The sequence below is a fragment of the Amblyomma maculatum genome, chromosome 11, assembly GCF_055883805.1.
Source record: "Amblyomma maculatum isolate TAMU_Amacu chromosome 11, ASM5588380v1, whole genome shotgun sequence".
In the NCBI taxonomy this organism is placed as follows: Eukaryota; Metazoa; Arthropoda; class Arachnida; order Ixodida; family Ixodidae; genus Amblyomma; species Amblyomma maculatum.
In genome coordinates this window covers 26,844,513-26,865,172 of record NC_139354.1, presented here as the reverse complement: position 1 = coordinate 26,865,172, position 20,660 = coordinate 26,844,513, and the positions used below count along the sequence as shown (strand labels likewise).

The 20,660-nt window shown below is 44.2% G+C and overlaps 1 protein-coding gene across 7 annotated transcripts in view; it reads left to right on the top strand.

Moving 5' to 3' along the window:
* LOC146173213 (ras guanyl-releasing protein 3-like) overlaps positions 1-20,561 on the top strand; it is a 91,203-nt gene extending 70,642 nt beyond the window's left edge. For 6 of the 7 annotated variants that reach the window (XM_084584492.1, XM_084584489.1, XM_084584487.1 and 3 more), the window contains exons 11-15: positions 643-741; positions 2,627-2,866; positions 6,794-6,830; positions 7,604-7,708; positions 10,893-20,561. In XM_084584492.1, the coding sequence (XP_084440618.1) occupies positions 643-741; positions 2,627-2,866; positions 6,794-6,830; positions 7,604-7,708; positions 10,893-11,110 (699 nt within the window). In that variant the 3' untranslated portion in view covers positions 11,111-20,561. Of the gene's footprint in view, positions 1-642; positions 742-2,626; positions 2,867-6,793; positions 6,831-7,603; positions 7,709-10,764 lie in introns of all 7 variants that reach the window. The other variant, XM_084584493.1, reaches the window with a different exon arrangement.
* Positions 20,562-20,660: the final 99 nt, after the last annotated feature.

Genomic DNA, 20,660 nt, shown 5'->3' with positions numbered 1-20,660 from the left:
TTGAGAAGGGTACTGAGGGAGGGCAGATTATTCGTGCGCCTTTTTTTGTTTTAGTAAATAGATTTTCATGTATCATTTAAGGCTTGTGACGACGTCGGGCGTCATCCGTTTCGCTCTTAATTTTGCGAGATTTACGTATTTCTGACCTCATTTTTGTTCGATAAGTGTACTACAACGTGGTGATTCAAAAGTTGCTCAAAGTTCTGGCGGGCTACCCTTCTTGATCCCTTCTGCGCATGCCGTTCTATTTCCCAGCCGCCATCTGTCACTCGTCCGAGCTTTGCTTCACGTGAAAGCTGTGGATTTGTCATTTTCGTAGTAATGCTTATTCGTGTCCACCTTAGTGCATGCTGAGGGACGATATTAATGAGTAATTATTTCTTAAGTGAAACCGATACACCACCGGGGGGGCATAAATTGCACTACTTGTTTCTTATTCGGCAGAAAGTTGTAATCGATGATTTTAGGCTAACTTTAATTAGTCCTCGTTGCACGCATTAGATGTATCATTTTTGGGCAAGCTTTCTTTGCGGAAAATATTTCTGTGCCGTCATTTTGGCCTTGTTTCAGGGGAAGCTGTTTGTACGTGTTGTCTGCAAGTGTAATGTTTGAATTGGCGCTTTGTGCTTTACCCCTCTGCAGGTTTCTCCGTCGAAGCCCCTCGCCATGGAATTTGCGTCGAGAGTTCCCGAAGGGACTGACCTTGCCCTAGTCGAGAAACAGATCTGCGATATGGTGGAGGCAAGTTGAAAATACAATCTTTCTTTTGAAATTATATGGCCCATCGGGACTCGTAGTTATACACTGTAAAATCAGTGTCATGTTGCATGAGTCTTTATTCTTTATTCACATTATTATTTATGTATTTCGTTGCATACTAATAAAGATCACTTTGATTGATTGATTGAAACGTCGACAACGTGTGTAACAGGGCTCTGCTTAACGCAAGTTCTTCCATGCTTTCTGTCCCTGCCGAAGCTAATACACCGCCACCGACCAGGCTCTCACAGCTGACAGAAAGCATGGCTGCAAACACATCTGTCTTTTACAAATTGGTGAGGAGTAAATGCGAACGTATAGGCCTTTACAACTCCGCTAATTTAGTAATGAGGGGCATATTAAAAATCCTGACTATATCCCCATTTTTTCTTATATACGAACATGTTTTAATTTATTTTTTTATTTATTGATACTGCAATCCCAGTGTTGGGATTTTAGCAGGGTGCGAATACAAACTAGGCAGTTTAACAGAACAGGCAAAAATAAACAATAATTACAGTGCAAGTTGAAGCTCTTCTGCACAATTAGGAATAGAACTAAACATATACAACACAGGAGTGAAATAACAAATGCAATAAAAAGAAACTAGGTGATATGTTGCAAAAACAACGTCAGTGATGGCTGCAGCACTTCATTGTTAGTGAGGTTATTCCAATCGGAAATAGTGGAAGGAATGAGTATTTAAAGCAGTTATTTCGACCGCGAAAAGGAGTTGAAGTTAGCTGGTGTCGTTGTCGGGTTGCGTATCCGGACGAAAAAAAAGCAAATCGGTGAGTTCTGATCAGTAGTGTCTTTTAATTAATTGGTACAGAAATTTAAGTCGTGCACAACGATTTCGCTCAGTTATTGTCGGAAGGCCAGCTTGAATTAAAAGGTGTGTTACTGATGTACGCCGGTAATTGTTATATATGTATCATGCCGCCCTCTTTTGAACTTTCTCTAATTTATTCATGTTAGTTAGTGTGAACGGGTCCCAAATGATTGCAGCATAATCTAAGGTAGGCAGAACAATAGATTTGTAAGCAAGCAGGCGTACAGATGGGGTAGACAACCGCAATGTCCGTCTCAAAAAAAAAAAAAGAGTTTACTGAAAGCGTTACACGTTATAAGATCAACATGCTTATTGCATTATATTAGAATCTATCGCTTCCCACCTCTCCACTAATTTTTTTTTTGTTTTAAGGGCTACTTGGCCCCTTGACATGTGGAAGAGGCTTCAGTCGGCGGACAATGGCACTGTTAATGTTTTCGCATTAAAAAGGCTTTGGCACTGATATTTTGTCAGCCTGGTACTCTTCGGCGTCCGCACGGTGTCGCTATACAAAGTACGTCTTGTTCGTTGTTGCGAGATGCCTAGCTGTGAAACTTTGAGCAACGCTGCGGCAGCCATGCGGCGCCTAGTTTGATGCCACGCTCATTCCACAATCGCATTCATTCAGCCGTGCCAACAATAACTGCATGGTGTGCTGCTTCGCACACCTGGCTTGCCTGGCCAGCCATGCGTGCAGTGCGTTTGTAGTAGTTATAGTGGCTGTTTGGATGACAGGAATAGGGTATACGTTTTGACCTGAGAATACAGTGCGAGTCAGCCGAAGTTCCTGAAAGAAGCATGTGCTAGACACATTTTGGAACGCCATTGTAGCTAGGTCAGGGGGAAAACTACAGAGTTAAAAGGGAGGTGGTTCGAAAGAGCGCGGATATTGGCGCGTTCTGTGGAATCAGTGGTATGAGAACGGCCGGTGAAGATCCCTCACCAGGCTTTTCTACTTCTAGAAGGCAGATAATTAAGATTGGGTCACCTCTGGTTTTCAGCCGGCTGACGGGTTTCACACGGGGCACTGTGCAGGAGGTGTTCCACGAGTACGACACGGATCGCGACGGGTACCTGAGTCTGGAAGACGTGGCCGCGGTGACGGGCCGCTTTCCCGCTCTGCGGGGTCTTGTGCCCGAAGACTGCCAGCGGCGGCTGCTGAGCCGACACGACATCCGGCGCTTCCTGCTACGCTCAAACTGGGCCATGTTTCGACACGACTTCCACGAGACCACCTATTTCCGGCCCACCTTCTGCATACACTGCACCGGCCTGGTGAGCTTCACTCCTCTGTATACACTGTAACCACATTGGCGACGCCGGAGAAAACGCTTTTTCTTCTAAGGCGAAAGCCTTTATAGGCTCATGAGTGTGCGTCCTTGCGTGCGTCCGTTCGTCCGCAGAAAGTGTCACACTCAATCTGTCAATCAATTGACGCCATCATAAACAAAAAAACCATCGGTTCCCAGTCGAAAAAAACTACAGAACCGCCCTACTGAAAAATGAAAAGTTATATGGGGCAATAACCTCACACAATTTCATCAAATCACATAAACTCTTATACGGTGCAGATCATCATATAATATCTTCAATAATTTATGTTTATGTACAAGAAACTATGAGACCTTGCGCAATTGTATGCGACTTGTATGTGATTTCTTACGTGAACTGAGTGAGACTGCGTGAGAAAATGTGAGGTTATTGCCTCATACAATTTTTTCAGTAGGGCGTGTCGAATATACGACAAATATTTTGTAGTTCTGTCGTAAACGTCAGATTTCTTGTAACTGTAGTTTTTCTGTAGTGTATTTCTGTTGCCTATAGTTCTGTAGCTCATTTCTGTTGTAACTACAGAAATTTCTGATGTGACTACAGAACGTTCTGTTGTCACAACAGCTTAATTTCCTGTTAAAAACCGCACAGAAACTGTCGTAACAACAGAAAAATTTATATATTTTTCTCTGACTTGGTTAGCAATCGAACGTCAATACAGATGAATTTACAGAGCAAATTAATCGATTAACTAATTAAATTTTATTAGAATGAATGAAATAAATTAACATCCTAGAATAATTATTTAATCATTTGCAATTTATTGGTTAACCATTTGACGTCATCAAAGCTATCCCATGACGTTAATGGTACCACTACAGCGCAACAGGTGGCGCGACAAGTGGCGTGATCAGTGACGTCAGAGGGGGCGCCATTATCTCGCGGCGCTCGCCGATATGCTGCGCGTAAGACTCAACAAACGTTGCGCTACAAATTCGCCTCATCACACTTTACTGGTCCCTGAAATTTTTGTCTGGTACGCACAGTCGCATTCACAATTAGTTGTAACGCTTCGGACAAATAATGTTTTGTTTATTCCTGATTTTTTCCCCGTTTGATGTGAAGAATTCTTTTTCGCATTTGTTATTAGCATTGAAAGCCTCGTCGCAGAAAAACCCGGCAGCGCCCGGCGCCCGGCGTTCTGTGTTGAAGTTCGCCTATTAGAAGGTGTGCATGACATGGCCTAGTGCGATGGCGAGCTCGGTATCTTTGGTTGTGTGCGAACTTGCGTAGACACAACCGTGTTACCAGGTTGAAAGTGAGCCAGAACTAACACTGCATGTGTCTATGCCTTATAGCGGAAAATACCAGCACAGTTGAGAGGGCGAATCCCGCCCGCCGCCCGCTGCGTTTCGATGGAGGCGATACGGAGAGACGTCCGAGTGCTGTGCGATGTCAATGCACGTTTCCCCATACATGCCCCAGGTTGTCAAAATTTCACCGTAGCCCTCCACTACGTCTCCTTTTTCTCTTTCTACGCGTTCACTCTCACCTTCCTCCCTTCCCTTACGGCGTGGCTCAGGTGTACACAGAGCAAATGTGACAAATACTGCGCCTTATCTTTCTTAGGAACCAATTATTATTATTATTATTATTATTATTATTATTATTATTATTATTATTATTATTATTATTATTATTATTATTATTATTGAGAGGGCGACCGCGGAGGTATGTTGTTTAAGATGAAGTTTCGGTGGTTGCTCAAACTAAGCTTTATGCTGCAAGCAGGGCTAAGGGGGAAGCAGATTTAGGCCGCGCCGAAGTCTGATGATATCACATTCTAAATGTGCAATGCAATTAAGCTTTGGTATTGTTTGAACACGCCTATTTAGACTAAGCCTGTGGCACATAGGGGCACGAGCCAAGATTTTTTTTTCCCAGTTTTTCTTTTCGGCACGCACGTTAGTGTTATAGTGCTGATGCTTATGTTCCATAGGAGCTGAATATATAGATCGAGACGCACAGCCCCAAACCTGACCCTACGAACGTTTTGTACTCGCTTTCACTCTTTTTTAATGCGCAAGCATTGTTTGGCTATGTAGGCCGGTTTTGCGTGCATATGACGTTGTCGGCGCTGTTGAAGAGGAACTAGTTGGTACATCGAAAAAATAATGGTATGTTCAGAATAGCATCACGGAAAGGTGCGCAAGAAACAAAATGGCTGATGTGGGTTAGTTAGTTAAATAATTGCAGCCAATTACATCAATCAGACGTAGAAATAGCCGGGAGGAGTAATGTCGAGTTACTTGACTTCCGATGACGTAGGCCTAACTTCCGGTGGCTGAAGTTTAAAATGTTTGAACGTGAACGAGCTGGAAAGGCGCGCATGATTTGCGTGCACAAATGGGCGGAAATGATTAAAAACTGTGTAAAAAGAGGCAATCAACCAACTAAAATCTGAAAAATTCCGAGAGCACTGCAGAATCAGCGCTACTGCTGCACACGGCACATCGCCCGCCCCTTGTCGGACACAACTAGCGTTCCGTTGAACGCTTCAAAGTTCACCGGCGTTCTATAATTGGTTTACTGAAAAAGAAAAACGCAGTATCTGTCACTCGCGGAATTCCGCTGACACATTTCGCGGACACAGCAACGCTCAGGCTTACGCATTTCTCCAGTGCAGATTCTACAGTGATCTCGGAAAAATGTTTTATTGCCATCCAGCTGTGAAACTCTTGTGGAATATCAAATCTGCACTGCTTCTTGGAGTGGGTTGCGTACGCGCCTGGAGTGCTGCAACTTGCGCTGATCGAGACTAGACACGCGTGCGAGAACTTCGTGTTTCAACCCATTACAGCTTTGCGGACATGTGTCCTCCTATTGCAGCACCTTGTGGGGCAGTAGGTACTGGATGCCGTCTTAAAAAGTTAACTAGACTTACTAATTGAAGAGAAAAAAAAATGACAGTGGTTTAGCTTCGGTTAAACATGAGTTGCGAAGGCAACAGCTGCATGACTAACTCTTCGCTCTTCTGCGCCGCTGAGCAGCGGTCGGGCTCTCCTTCTCCATAGTTGGTCAATTCCGGCCGCGCGCCCCTAGCTGTATATACACCACACATACCTCTTCCCGCACAAATAACGGAGCCACCGATGCGCAGCTAGCGCTGGCTGTGGTTATGACGTCACTTCACCGGCACCAACGGAGCGCGCGGCGGAACGCGGCCACCACTGCAGCTCCGACACACCAGCTGCTGTCTGTGACGTCACGCGACTCCTCGCGCATGCGCAGCTTGGCCCACGCTGTGCCACGCGAAATGGCTCGACGACTAGCGTAGTGTTGCTTTCGCAACAAAAACGTACGTGCCGCCTACGTGCAGCAGACAGGGGTCGAGAGCAGCTGTCGAGAAATTTCGCAATAGAAGGCATGACGCTTATCGTACAGTGAAGGGTTGATGCGTTGGGAGGTGCTTTCACCGAGAAAAGCATGAATATGCATGCGCATCAATGCCATTGCAGATTGCTGGTATTGGTGGCCATTATGCCGGCTTGCTTCGAAGCATGCATGTCCCTACATATAGAATACGTCCTTTGCTTCGTCGAGGTTGACGAGGATTTCAGCGACTTACTGGCATGTGTCCTTTGGTAAGAGCTCTAAGGAACTGACCCCAGAAGATTGCGACTGAACGGGCTTAGCTTTCTAAAAGCACTGCTCATAAAAAATGGTGTTCATCTGAGTCAGCTTTTGAAAGCTAGCTGACGAAGGTGCCTAGCAGCTCCAACAGCTCCTGACCAGCTGGTTTACTATACTACTGTGGGAGTGCGGCCAGTTTCTGGGATGGTCTTAGAATTCAGTAGATGATATAATGAAGCATTCATTCTTATGGTGACTCCTACTAGTTGGCTGACACTGTGTTCTCTTTTCTTCCAGCTTTGGGGCTTAATCAAGCAAGGCTTCAAGTGCAAAAGTAAGCGACGCATCAGTTTCGTGTTTTTATGGGCGAGCTTGCGTTTCATAAGTGTACTCGTTTAGAAGCTGGAATCGACCCTAAATTTCTTCGTGATTACAGCACATTACTGTGGTTAAACAAAAATAATTCTTACAGTAACATTCGCTATAGAGTCCCATCGTGAAGGCTGCGTCATTTAGCCAGCCATAAATGTTCCCTGTCCTGATGCAAAGAACTTCTAGTCCAATAACGTTGAATACCGCAAAACACCCTTTGTAATTGTTTGCGCGTAAGTTTGTCGGCGAGAGACGCAGACAGACAGAGGCGGGGAATAAGAACAAACGGGTAGTTTATTCTTTACATGGCTGCCGTCCGGGGCTGCGGTAAGGGAAGTTGCGGCCGACAGCAGGGTAACAGGAGAGACAACCAGGAAGATGAAGGACGAAAAACTCTGACAATCGGGCGGCTTGCTTTTATATACCTTATCGGTCAAACCAGTTCCCCTCCACCCCCCCCCCCCCCCCTCCCAGCCCACGTGGGAAAGGGAGGAGGATAGAGGGCGCAGAGCACTTTCTCCTCACAGGTGGCTGCAGCAGGCTCCCAGACGTTTCAGACAAATTTTCTGGACCAAACGCCCATACTATTGTTTATACCCAGAAGCATGTATAAGTCCTGATCATATACTCAGCCCTGTTCCTGCTAATTCGGATTGGCTTGTCAATAAAGTTGAAAGTGTCAAGTGCCTGATGTTCGGAGTGAGTCGATGTGAATGGTTTTTCGACGCGGCGCAGAGTGTGGGATCAACGCACACAAGCACTGCCGAGAGCAAGTTCTAGCCGAGTGTCGGCCGCTGACGCCACAGGGTCCAGTCAGGAGCTCTTCATTCTCCTCTACAGGTAGGTGTGCGCGCAGTCACAGCACTTCTGCCGCTTTTTATTTTCCAGTTGCTGAGCTATTACCTTGCGAGAAACGTTGGCACAGGCTGCGTCTATAACGTCGTAGCTAAACACTCCCTTGTTCACCTGTTGCCTGAAACCTTCCCAGACAGCCCAATGCATTGACCCAATATTGGTAATGCATCGACAGGGCCCGGCCAACATAGGACCAGTGTATTACCATCACAGAACTAAAATTATTAATGTTGTAACAATGCCCAGCCATCATAAGGCCACTAAATTATCAATACAGGACCAATATTGTTACTGTGATACACTGCCCGGCTAACATAGGACCACAGTATCACCAAAATGGCACCAATGTTGATCCTGTGATAACAATGTTTGGCCAACATAGAATAAGTATGACCAACATAGTACCAATATTTGTACAGCGATGCCCGTGTCCGACCAGCATAGGACCAGTGTATTACAAACATTATGCCAATGTTGAACCAATGATTAGTGCCGCCTGAGTTGTGCGCCGTCCTAGAATTGTACGAGAGTATATTTGTTCTAGAGTGCTAGCATTTAGAGCATGACTCATCGATCTCAATGGTGGCCAGCCGGCTAATCTTGACTGAAATAAATTTAAATAAATTTAATAAACAAAAATAAAACACTTTACAGGGTACAGGGACAGAGCAGCGCCTGCAACAGTGTCATTCCGCGAATAAGGTTCGTTTCATTGCTTGTGCAGCTGCCACCATCTGTGGAAGCCCCATGTAACTAAGCACACCAAAATATTTGAGCCCATCAATACTGGGGTATGCAAGCGTGATGTCGGACATCTCTGATGCTGAAAATGTGCATATTAGAGTTATGCTTTAAGCAGCAAGTAATACTAGTGCACTGTATTTTGCAAGGGAACACTTAATTTTGAGTAGTGTCTATATTATGTTGCGTTGAAAAAGGAGGAGGTTTCGACTGTGCAGCTTTCTAGGAAAGCTATACCGCAGAGTACGTACCACACCACAACCTTAGCTAAATTGAATTTTGGCTGCATTGATTTCGATTTGATTTTTGTTTGTCTTCATGTGGTGCATATAAACATGTCGATAAAATTCTACAAAAGAAGGTCCCAAGGTAATAACTATTGAGGAGACATTCTGTGAGTGAATATATAAATCAAAATTGAAAGGTAAGGCAGCGAAAGAAAACAGGGAAAGACGTGCACAGCAAGAAATTAGCTGTGCAAAATAAAAATTGCAAGTAATGCATGAACATTCGTTGTCACCACGTGCACAGAGAAGTATACAAAGCAATTGTAAACAATAATAACAGAGTCGTCGCTAACATAGGCACGGAATAACATAGGAAAAGAATGTTATCAATGATACAAGAAAAACTACAACGTAAACATCTCATGAAGCCAAATTGATCGGAGAGGGTCATAATATATCAGATATTCGCCTTAGATAGGACAGCATTCACTATGATGACGTGGTTATTAAGTACATCTTCAATGACGGATGTAATGAGCATTAAGTGCGTAATAATTTCAAATTAATGCGGTAAGCATTCCAGATGAATATCGATGAAAACAGCACTGGTTGCTTACAATAATTAGTGTGAACTTTTAGATGTTATTTTAGTGTCTGACAGGTGAAGGAGGTCAGAACAATTTAGCTTAAGTTCATAATTACGGGCACGATGTAAAAGTATTGCTAAACTAAGCTTAAGTTGAAGGTCGAAAGGATTCGGATGGCTTGATTTTGCAAATGGCGAAGACACGAAAGGTTTTTGTTGTATTCTTCACGATGATAAGCAATAAATGAAGTGACTATGTATGAGTAGATGAAAATATATAAGGACGTGTTTTAAATAATGCACGAATTCCAAAGGCAATTTTATAGGTTACAGATTGAATATGGGTATCGAACATTTAGAGTCAAGGACAGTTCCAAGAAAAGTGGCGGTATCTGATTTATAAATAATGTTAGTAATAAAATAGATCTGTGGGGTTATTGATAATTTTTATTGCTAGAATGAAGCACAATGAAACTAGTTGTCTGAGGATCAATTTGAGGTAGAATGCTCTCGCACCACCGCTCAGTTTGATGGAGCTCTTCGCGTAATATAGATTCTAGGCTAGAAATATCGATATCACTGGAACATATAGGCGCATAACCACCATAGAGTATGCAGTTGGAATTAGTGAGACAGTTTGGGAGGTCATTAGGAAGAAAAAGGTGTGGCTGTAAAATAGACCCACAAAGAATACCACATTTAATAATGGCTGCGTTAGAAATAGTATTAGAAAACTGAACTTGAAGTCTGTCAGCAAGGTAGCTGCGTATTAAATTTAAAGGAGTATTGCAAATTCCTAGAGAGGATCTTGTTTTTGAAAAGGGATGTTATGGTTAACAGTAGCAAACGCTTTAGCGAAAACTACTCCAGCAAACTGGCCGTTGTCTAATGAAGGCTTTATTGAATCAGTCAATTCAATTCGTGCAATCTCAGTGAAATAGTTTGGTATAAAACCAAACTTAAGAGATGTTAGAAGACTGAATTTGATATTAGCCAGTTACCATAAGTTTCTGAAATACTTTGCTAAAGAAAGGCAGTATTGCTATCCGACGATAATTAACCATTATAGTTCGGTCACTTTTTTAAACACCGCCACTATTTTGCCTAACTTAAGTTGATCTGAAAAAAAAAAATGCCATTAATAAACATTGAATTAATAATAGGGGAAGTGACATGAGGAATCGTTAGAGCGATGAGTTTAATATTCCAGGGATTAATGCTGTCTAACCCAGGACCATAGTTTTTCATGGACATTACAAGACAGACTATTTTTGGTGATGTTTGGCACATAGGGAAAAATTGGGGCACCAGGTGATATGAGGCAAATGAGATGGCACAGCACAGCCTAGAAGTCCAAGGTGGTTGCACCTTGTTGAACATTAACTGGGAAATTTACATTCTTAATACATCTTCGCTGAAAAGTCGACACCTTCAGCTCTACCGCTTAAACCTGAAATCATATGCCGGATATGCCATCTTCTGTGCAGGTCGTAATCACTGCATGCCAAAAGTCAGTTATCGCCGCTCGGCTACCCGATGGTGGTCGTGCAGTTCTGCCGCGGTAGCGAGTAGCCCGGCGGTGCGCTGACTCGGTTGGCTTGCACCCACCCCGCAGATTGGAGCAGCAGCGCCGCACCGCGGCCCAGCCGCTTCCACCAGCTGCAGCAGCAACAGCAGCTGCCACAGGCGCCGGCGCGGCGCTTCAAGCAGAGCCGTTCGGAGAGCGAGTCTGCGCCGCTGGTCCATCGGACCTCCGACAACGCGCGCTGGAAGTCGGAGGACGGCAGGTCGACGGCCACCAACTCGTACAGCCAGACGGTGCGGAACACGTGATGGTCACACGAGGACATGTGGTGGCCGGCACTCCGCGTTCCTGTTCAACCCTTTCTTCAGCCCCCCTTTTCATCGTTTGTCTCATGTTCCGACTCGCCGCAGGGTTGCCATACACCTTCGACCCCTCACTATGCCCGCTGAAGTCCGCAGGAGTGTCCTTGTTATCGCCGCTCCGTTGACGAAATGACACTGTTCGATAAGGAATGTTGAGGTGACTGCGAGTCCTTTAATCCAATAATGGCCTGCGAGGGGAATGACATCGAAAAGCACATGGAGGAAGGAAACAACTTAGAAGAGGCCCTTGCCATTCCCAATGCATTGGAGCAAATGTGGCGGAAGTGACGTCAAAATTTAGGGTTAGACAAGTCGGGCCATTAGCAACGGCGACGCTGTTGCTATGAAAACTCGGACCACTAGCAACAGCGTTGCTAAGGGCCCTAGGTACGTGAGCGTCGTGGAGACTGGGTAAAGGAGGAGGAGAGACGTTGTAGCGTCCGGTCGCGGCGCGGTCGCGCCGGCTTAAAAAAAAAAAATGACGCCAGGGCCTCTCCTATGCTTTCCTTCCTCCATGGAAAAGCAGAATTGGCTGCCGCAGAGTACAGTTACCATGAGATGACCCAATTGTCTGAAGCTGGAACGTGCGAAAAAAAAAAAAAAGGAAGAGCTGCGTGTTTATACCTGTAAAAAATAAGGAGAGAAAACATAATGCTAATGGATGAATGTAGGCTGCGGGCGTTAAGCCTAGCGCGGGGATCTTCTTTTCGTGCTGTTATTGTACGCGCATGTCACGCGTGTGTAGTGATGGCGCCTTTTTCAGACTCGTCAATCCAGAATAAGGGTTGTCTGTTCGTGTCTTTTGGGGGTCTGCATTAGTCACCGCGTGTCACTGCCACGATAGTCGCTGACGAGAGTCGATACGCTATAGTCTGTGTCCTGCTCTGTCGGGATCCGGTGGCTCATAAGGAAGAAAAATGTTTTTCGATGATGATGACCCTAATGTTTTATTCAGTGCAGCGCGTAGTCACCTAAAGACATAAGACTTGCTTTTATTCAGACTCTAAGACAGTTATAATTGGCCATTTTCGACATCTCGCGCCCTTAGAAGATGGCGTCAGCCGCCTGCCTATGTAGGTGGCGCTGCGCGCGTCATGACGTCACTCACATATTCAGCTGGATGGGAGAGCCACCGTTCTTTGTCCCTAGTGATCGTCTTGTCAACGTCGCTTTCACCTGATCCAAACATTACGTAGTGTTGTATTTCCACCACTGAGCTCGTTGTTAATCGACGTGACCTTGACCTCGCTTGCTCCTTGTCCTTCTTCCGTGATCAAACCTTTCTCAAGCGCAACTTGTCGCTCCAACCGCCTGCGAGAATGTGCATGACAGATGCGTCTTTTGGTACGAGGCGACCGACCCGTTTTGGGTACCACCGAGACGCACGGAAGACTGTACTGGCGTGATGGATACTGCTAAGTACCGCTAGGTGTCGCGCGCAGTGGGTCGCCGAGCCCTATACCGTCGATTAGGGAATAAGCGCCGGTGACGCCCCTGCTTTCACTGAGAAAGCCAGAGCATAACAATCGACGTTGTTTCTGAAACAATATTGAAAGGAGCAGTTTATAATCTACTCATACGCTCGTAGGGCCATAGGACCGCTTCGGAGCCCTCTCTTAGCTTAACGATCCTCCTAACGGAGAGGTAAACGTAGCGGCGGCGTGCGAAGTCGCGTTTTCACGAATGTGTACCTCCGCAGTCGCACCAACTGGGAACCACTTGTGATCGTTTAGTGCGAGTGAGAGGGATGGGCTGTGCTCAATCATTTGTGGGTTGCAGTGTCTGTCGTACCATGGTTCTCATGGACATCTTTCACGAGAGACACACATGCATCAAGGAAAAAGCAAGTGAGCTATCTTTTGGTACTTGTCAGTATGAAAAGCGGTCTCAACATTCCAACACTATAAGCTTAAGCATTGCGCGTTGGCTTTTAAATAGCTGGTTTCGTATACCAGCGTCTAAGATTGGACGCAGAACGCCGCAGTGCGATTTCATGCTTATCTGAAGCACTGAGCATGTAGATTGTTTCAGCAGAAACTTCAGCACTTCCGTTCTCGTGATGTTTTGGCAAAGTGCTGAACTCGTGTACCTGGTATTCATCGTATTTACACGCGACATCTTGCCCCGCTGCTTCTTGTGATTGAAATATGTGCGCGCCAGTTGTACAGGCGTAAATAGAGCAGCGAGAGCCGCTTTTTGCTTGATTTTGCCAGCCGTGGCCGTTCGTCCAATGGTTAAAATCGTGATTCTAAAGTGTACGAGACTCAGGTGCCATTTTCATCGAAGTTACAGACTACAAACGAGGACAGGGAAAACTGGGGGTCGACTATTTTTTACCGCAACCAGGCACCGAAGAGCTTCCTTTATCGCTGCTTAGAGATAACCAAGCTCCACAGTAGCCCGCACGTCGCACTGATATATTCCCTCGTTCGATACGGGTTGCCAGAAAAAAAAAAAAAAATGCGTGCTGCTTTTTTTTTTTTCTTCCTATAGTGAAGAGGATAGCGGGCACTGTGGTTTCATGATCTGCCCATTTGAAAATTTCCAGCCGACACCGATATTTTGTAATTTTAATTTAATCTTTCGTTTCTGTACATTAGCCCGTACCTGGGCTCTGATGAGATATTTCTTATCTGAGGCGAGGAAGGAGAATATGTGCGAGCAGCAGCCGTTTGAACCGTACATTGTCCGCCAAGCATCTTCTGGCATGACAAACGTCCTTCGCTAAAAGAGCGTATAATACGAAAGGAATAATAAAAGAAGCTGAAGGTAGTGAAAAAAAACAAAACAAAACTGAAGTCTTATTTATTTTTTCAAAATGTACATTTAGAATCATTGAATGAATGCCATACTCTGCATTTGCGATAATTGTTTTTTTAACGTAAAGTACCTGGATAATGCGAATTGAGAATTTCTTGCTAGCATTGATCTCAGCTAAACCTTTTTATATTAAGCACTTGTACTTTTGAGCATAGCTGTTATCTGCTGGTTGCTTTTTTAAACACCGAGCCATGTGTGCAGACTACATTTTGAATGTTTTCCTAACATCTAGGTGCAAATCAATCAGTCTTAATACATTGCATTATAAACACAAATGAATATATTATAAATTATTTAGATGTCCTCGGTGGAAACCGTATGGTGATCCATGTGCTGCAGTGTCTTATTTATCGTTTTCAAGAAGAAAAATGCAACCACAATTTGGTAGATATGTTCCAGTAAGACTTTCTGAAATCTCAAAAAAGGAGCGTGAGTATTTGGCAAACCTGTCTTTGTGAGCCATTGTTTTGTTCTTGAAGTTTGCAGCAGGCGAATTATACTAATGAATTGGCCGTCCATTAGGAAGATAACTGGATACGAAAAACGCCTTTCTGCACACAGTTTCTACGTTGATAGATTATCGCAGGCATGACTTTGTGGTGATGTACTGGAATATTTCGGTTCTTCTTTTAAAATTACACTCCAACATATCCTAACTTTATGGATGTTTTGTGCGTATGCAGCACAATTTCGTTTCGCGAGGGAAAATAAGGGACCAGAGAAAAGGTTGGGTTTGTGATCCTATATTAGTACCTAACTGCTAGTTGCTGGAAAGAAATGAGGCGTTGGTATTTTAAAGTAAATGTTTTATTCCAACTTCTGCATCAGATACACTGTTCTAATTCTATCGCAGCTAATTTAAAAATGGCGTTTCCGAGTGCCCGTAATAGTGTAGAGTTGTGGAGTAGAAACATGTGCCAATTTTTGTTCTGAGCAGCAGTGATATACTTTCGTAACATATTTCGCATATGTAGGATGAAAGTTGATTGGTGTTTTTGTAGGGCTGCAGCTTACAACCGTTTCGCGTGCTTGCAGAAAAAGATATTTCACTCGTAGAACTGTTGAGATAAATTTCACCGCCGATTTATGAATCAATTTTTGTGAACTTAGAACTACGTAAATTGTATGAGTCGGAGGAAACGTGGTGGTAAACAATGACACTTCTCAGGAAAACCAGGCGTACGAAATTCCACAGTGCCAGTGGTGCCTGAGTGCGGACAATGCTTTTCTAGAAGTCTTAGTAAAATGAGTAAATCTCTCAAAAGGTTAATTATTTCACTGCAAAATTTTTGCAAATTAACAGTATTTCTTGCACTGTGATTAAATGTTGGTTTCCTAGTTAGTATATTAACTTGAGGACACGATCATGTGTTATAACGTAACAATCCTTCGTGGTATGTCGAAATAAAAAAAAAAAGCAAATTGTTCTGGAGTGAATAATTCAGCAGACTACACAATTTGTCTTAACTGATAGCAGTTGAAAAAAAAAAAAAAGGGCTTTCGGGATGGCTTTGACAAAAACGAAACACGGAAGGAGTAATTCGGCTTTGCTGTAACAATTACCTATTTTACTGGTAGCCATTGTTATCAAGTTGAATTTCAGCCTGGTTGACAAATTGGCTGCATAATGCAAAATGTTATATCACGTGATACATGCAGTGCATTAGTGGCATTAATCTGCCGAAAACCCCGGACCTTAGATAGCCAAGATTTTTCATTCATGTAGTGGCGCAGACATTTTCCTAACATTTGCGGAAATGAAAACAGTTTATTGGCCCTCCGTCGTTGCACACAGTGCATGCAGCATTAAGCTTCATGAAATGAAAGGAAGACTACATGTCTCAGTAAGCCTAAGCTGAGACGAAAAGCACCCTTTTCGAATTCAGTTTCGACCATGAAACAAAAGCAAAGCGAGTATACACATAAGTACCTACACTTAACACTCATGACATAGGGTAAAAGATAACGCGTAAGTTTTTGCGCAGTTACGTGATCAGTCGTGAGTGTGAGACTACAGCCGATGAATTACTCCGCTTCGTTCTGACCACCGAGAAGCTCCTATTTTCTACAAGTTTCGGAAAGGAGTGGTCAATGGTTTTAATATAAGCGGAACGTTTTGTAATAGAAACTATTTTGAGGAGCAAGTTTAACTTGGTTCATAATAAGTTTATAGAATTCCTTTAAACACCTTGTGACCTTAGTGGTCGTTTCAATCCACTTCTTTTAAAATTGCCTTGCGGGGCTTCAAAACGCCCTTATATTTTTTCGTCTAATCTCCGCATGTCATTTTTTTTGGGATGTAATAAGTGGAGTACAGCAGCAGTTAAAGCGAGGCTTGCTCTTAGTTTTGGTTGCTCCCAAACTGAAAAGAAGTGACAGTGGGCGTTCGCTCTCTGCACTTGTGTATCTCCGCTGCGTTGGTCTCTGTGATCTAACTTCCCTTTCCTTAAATTTCTATACGGTGCATGATGTGGTCTGACAAAAGCAAGCCAAACACGACAAGTACGATATGTCTACGAAGCGGCTATTATAGTGGAGTGGACAGTGCGAACCTTTGTGAATAATGGAAGAGAGAGAGAGAGAGAAACACAGGCGCACAAAAAGGACACGAAACCTGCGTTCAGTTTTATTCGAAGCAGACAATATTGAGAGAAAGCGCGGAGATAAACTCATTCTCAGAGTTTGGTGCGTATTTCGCTTATGAGAGTCGAGTACGGAACCTTTTCCCGTCTGCAATTAATGTAGGCTGGTAAAATGAGCTGACTTTCCGAAACCGCGGCTGCACCTTTGCTGATGGGGTTATTTCAGAGTTCTCCAAATATTCACTCTCAAGGATTCCATTACAAAGTACTCACATTGTCGCTAAGTTTAAGTTCTAACGATCACAGGGAAAAACGCGTACCTCCTAGGGACTTTCAGACGCGTTCATATATTAGAATTTAGGCGTGTCATCGCGGCATATATTCATTGCCAATGCACCTTGTGGTCCAGCGTGTCAAGGCCGTGTTTAGGCTTTCGTCGAGAAGGGGGTGCATTAGTTCGGTGTTCGGGAATTTTTATCGGTCTTCAGGCGTACTGCTGCATAACGTGCAATCAGAAGATGAGACCGTTACGGCTAGTTTGACTCTTGGGCGGTGCGGTATAAGAACCTTTACTTGATATGTAAATTAGGAAAAAGGGTTTTCGACACCATCGCTGCTGGCTGATAGCTGGGCAGCAGTCTTCCATGATTGACTCGCTCGCGACGAGCGCGGTGCGAGTGCGTTTCTTCACTACTACCACGTGACAAGGCCCGGGCGCGTGTTTCCAAAGCGTAGTGCGTGCAGCCACTGACCTAACACGGTCGAGAAACTTGACTTGAAGGCAAAAACCATATTGATTAATGCTCCGACAAGTGTGATGTATTTGATTGAGATTTGTAAGCAGCAACAAAGTGCGGTGTTCCTGAGCAGACACAAGCAAGGAGGTAAAACTCTGATTAATTATGTGTGAAAAGAGTCAACAGTCATTGTGGAAAACGGTTGGAAATCTTACTTTTTTTTTTATTTAGTAATACTGCAGGCCAATACTTTGGCCCAAGCAGGAGGGGCTATTCACAAACAAAAAGAAGGCACAGAAAAGCGTATAAAATGTAACATGAAATGAACATGAGCACAAAAAGAACCACAAATGAAACGTCAACATGAGATTCTTGTGTTGGGATCCAATAAAATTGGAAATAAGTTCTTTATGGGCTTTAGGGCGCAATTTCACAGAAGGTAGATCGATTGAAATTCGTCGATTTGGGCTTGAACTCACTGCTTCCGCTTGCAGTGCTGTATACCAGCTCAACTACGGCGATGGGTGTTTCACCTTTTACTTTCTGATTCACTTGCGTTGCATGTGCTCTGAGCTTGACAGTTTACACCAGCGCTATCCTCCCACTCCAACACCAACGTAAAAACATCCCCTTTAGGTTGTAACCGCTTCCAGTGACTGTTGCCTTCTTTCAAATAGACACGGAGGATGCCGATTTCATTGGTGCGTGGCTGTATAGTGTCTGCGGCGGCTGCTTACACGGTTGAAATTTGTGGAAGTCCACAGCCGCATCGCTGGCTGTGCGCTCTAGGGTTTGCAATCACGAGGCCGGAAAGAGCACGTGTGGGCTCTGTCTCGAGCTTTCAGAGACTACACCTTGGAGGGCAAGCGCGGATATATTGGGGCCCTTCTGTCTCCCGTCACTAAGGCAATAGCAAAAACCAAACCTAACGTTGAGGACTGGTGATAAGGTGGCGTTTGTGCCCCAAAATGTGCCTGCACGGCAGGGTCCATGTCTTGGTACAATGTGACCACCGGTGTTTAGCGTCCATTAACCGCATTTAATCTATGAGAGACATGGTGCACATTTTCTTTAAAAAATATATATATTTTGGTGTCTTTGCTGCTGGGTAGCCCGTGATTTTATGTAAGTACCTCCGTATACCATGTTTTCGACGTGCCCGTCCGATGGGAGTTTTATGAGATTAATGTGTTACTTTATCTATAGCTTTGAAAGATTTGACTAAACTGATGGCTATAACCTTCGACTTTAACGACTACGCACACCTTTCAAGGTTGCAGTTTGAAAGGTCTTTAAGCGATGCAGCACAAAGTCACAATCACGGTTTTATTTTTAAAACTTTCGCAGCCTGTTTCTTACGGCGTATTTTATGGCGAGTGCTTAGCAAACAACTAGTCTGCTCGAAGTGAACAATAACTGATTAGGCTTGCTTTTGCAGATTCTTCGCTTGATTAAGAGACGAAACCATTTTGTGTTTATTCGTGGAAGCCCAATAACTCCGCGCGAAGGCGCATCATATCGCACAAGTAATCAAAACATGCCTTTCGCGGCTTTTCTGATCTGGTTTCTCGCGTTTAAATCATTGTTTCGCCCTTTTGAGCGCAAAATAAGCTATTCGTGCTGTGTTAGGTGAGTAAGAGTAAAACATGGCCCCAGGGGCCTTGCCCGAAGCTAGCTACTCTGATGCAAAGAACTTCGTGTGAAAACAGAGGACGTAGGAACGCTGAGGGGCAGAAAGACTCAAGTGAAAAGACCGACCTCGGCGGCTGCGTTTCGATGGAGGCGAAACGAAGAGGCGTCCGTGTGCTGTGCGATGTCAGCGCACGTTAAAGATCCTCAGGTGGTCCAAATTACTCCGTAGCCCTCCACTACGGCTCCTCTTTCTCTCTATCCACTTTCTCTCCCACCTTCCCCCCTTCCCTTACGGCGCGGTTCAGGTGTCCACAGCTACAAGTGTGACAGATACTGCGCCTTTCCCTTCCTGTGAACCAACCAATCAACCAACCAATCAATCAAAATTTAGAGGTGTGGTATGATATCGGGCATCTTAAATTAGTAAATTGAGATTTTTCTTTTCAATAGCGTGCAAGATATGAAGCACTTCAGTGCGGCCTGTGAAAATTTTATTTTCATTTTCGACTAATAATATGTGCGTCATACAGTAATGCAGAAATATCAACTCAAATATTCTAACGTTGGTATCTTTACGGCTACACCGCATGAATTTGATAGTTAAAGCCTGCAAAATTGATGGTGAGCCCAGCTTTTAAATTTTATTATCGATCGCAGAGAGCCAGTTTATTAGACGTAATAACGTGCTTGTCACAGCCTTACAACATTCCAGGAATACATTCAAGGAAGTGTGCTTGGCAATACTGTGACAGTTGTGTCCATTAAGTCTGTGTCATTCCCCAAGAAAAGCTTAGTTAGAGCGCGGGGCCACACTACTCGATGTTTAATCTTTGTTTTTAAGATAGCTTAAAATTCCCCACTGAGCAGCGAGGTAACGAAGTGTGTATCGCTTATTTTAGACAGGTTTAGTTTCAAATGTCTTTGTTTCTAGTAGCGCATGGTTTTACCACCTGACTATCAATACCATATGCACGTTTTGATCCTATTGAGGTTATTTCAGATTTAAGAAAAAAAATTGATATGAACTACTGTCGACACGCTTTGGCACTATAGGCATATATATGAACGCGAGAAGAGGGAAGATAGACGTGCCGAACCTTCGCTACGGAGACAGAAGGGCTGACTGCGCGCGAACTCGCCGTTACGTGAGCTGCGTTCTTTGGCGCGGTCTTATTGAAACGACCACATAACTATAGAGCTATCTTGTTTTCTTAACTTTTTTGAATATGCAGGTTTAAAGAGGTAACATATATGTCTAGGTATACATTGTATAATATAACGTGCCAGTGCCGTACACCCCGCAGTCGGCGTATACCAATCTTTCGAATGTAATCACAAGAAAAATGGGTTGCACTCCGGGTCTATAGACTCTTTAGTGACCTCTCAGCCCTTCCGCTGTCTGATGAGAGTCTATGGACACTCTGTACACACTCGGCACACTCCGTGGGCAGTCTGTGGAGATTTTAATGAAATTTATTTAATGCGGACGCTGCTGGAGTGCTCTCATAAGCGGACACTTTGGAAACGTCTCTGCATTTGAGTGGACAGTGGCGGTTCTCGCTTCCGGAGTCGTGTCGCGTGAGTAGTGCCGGAAGTCGTTTCATTTTTTTTTTTTTTTTGGTAAATCCAGATTATAAGCCTCTTCCCACAACTTTGTACCTCTTCGTAGGAGTGCCAATGACGCACGCTGATGTCTCCTGCTCCCTTCACTTTTCGTCGAAGCAC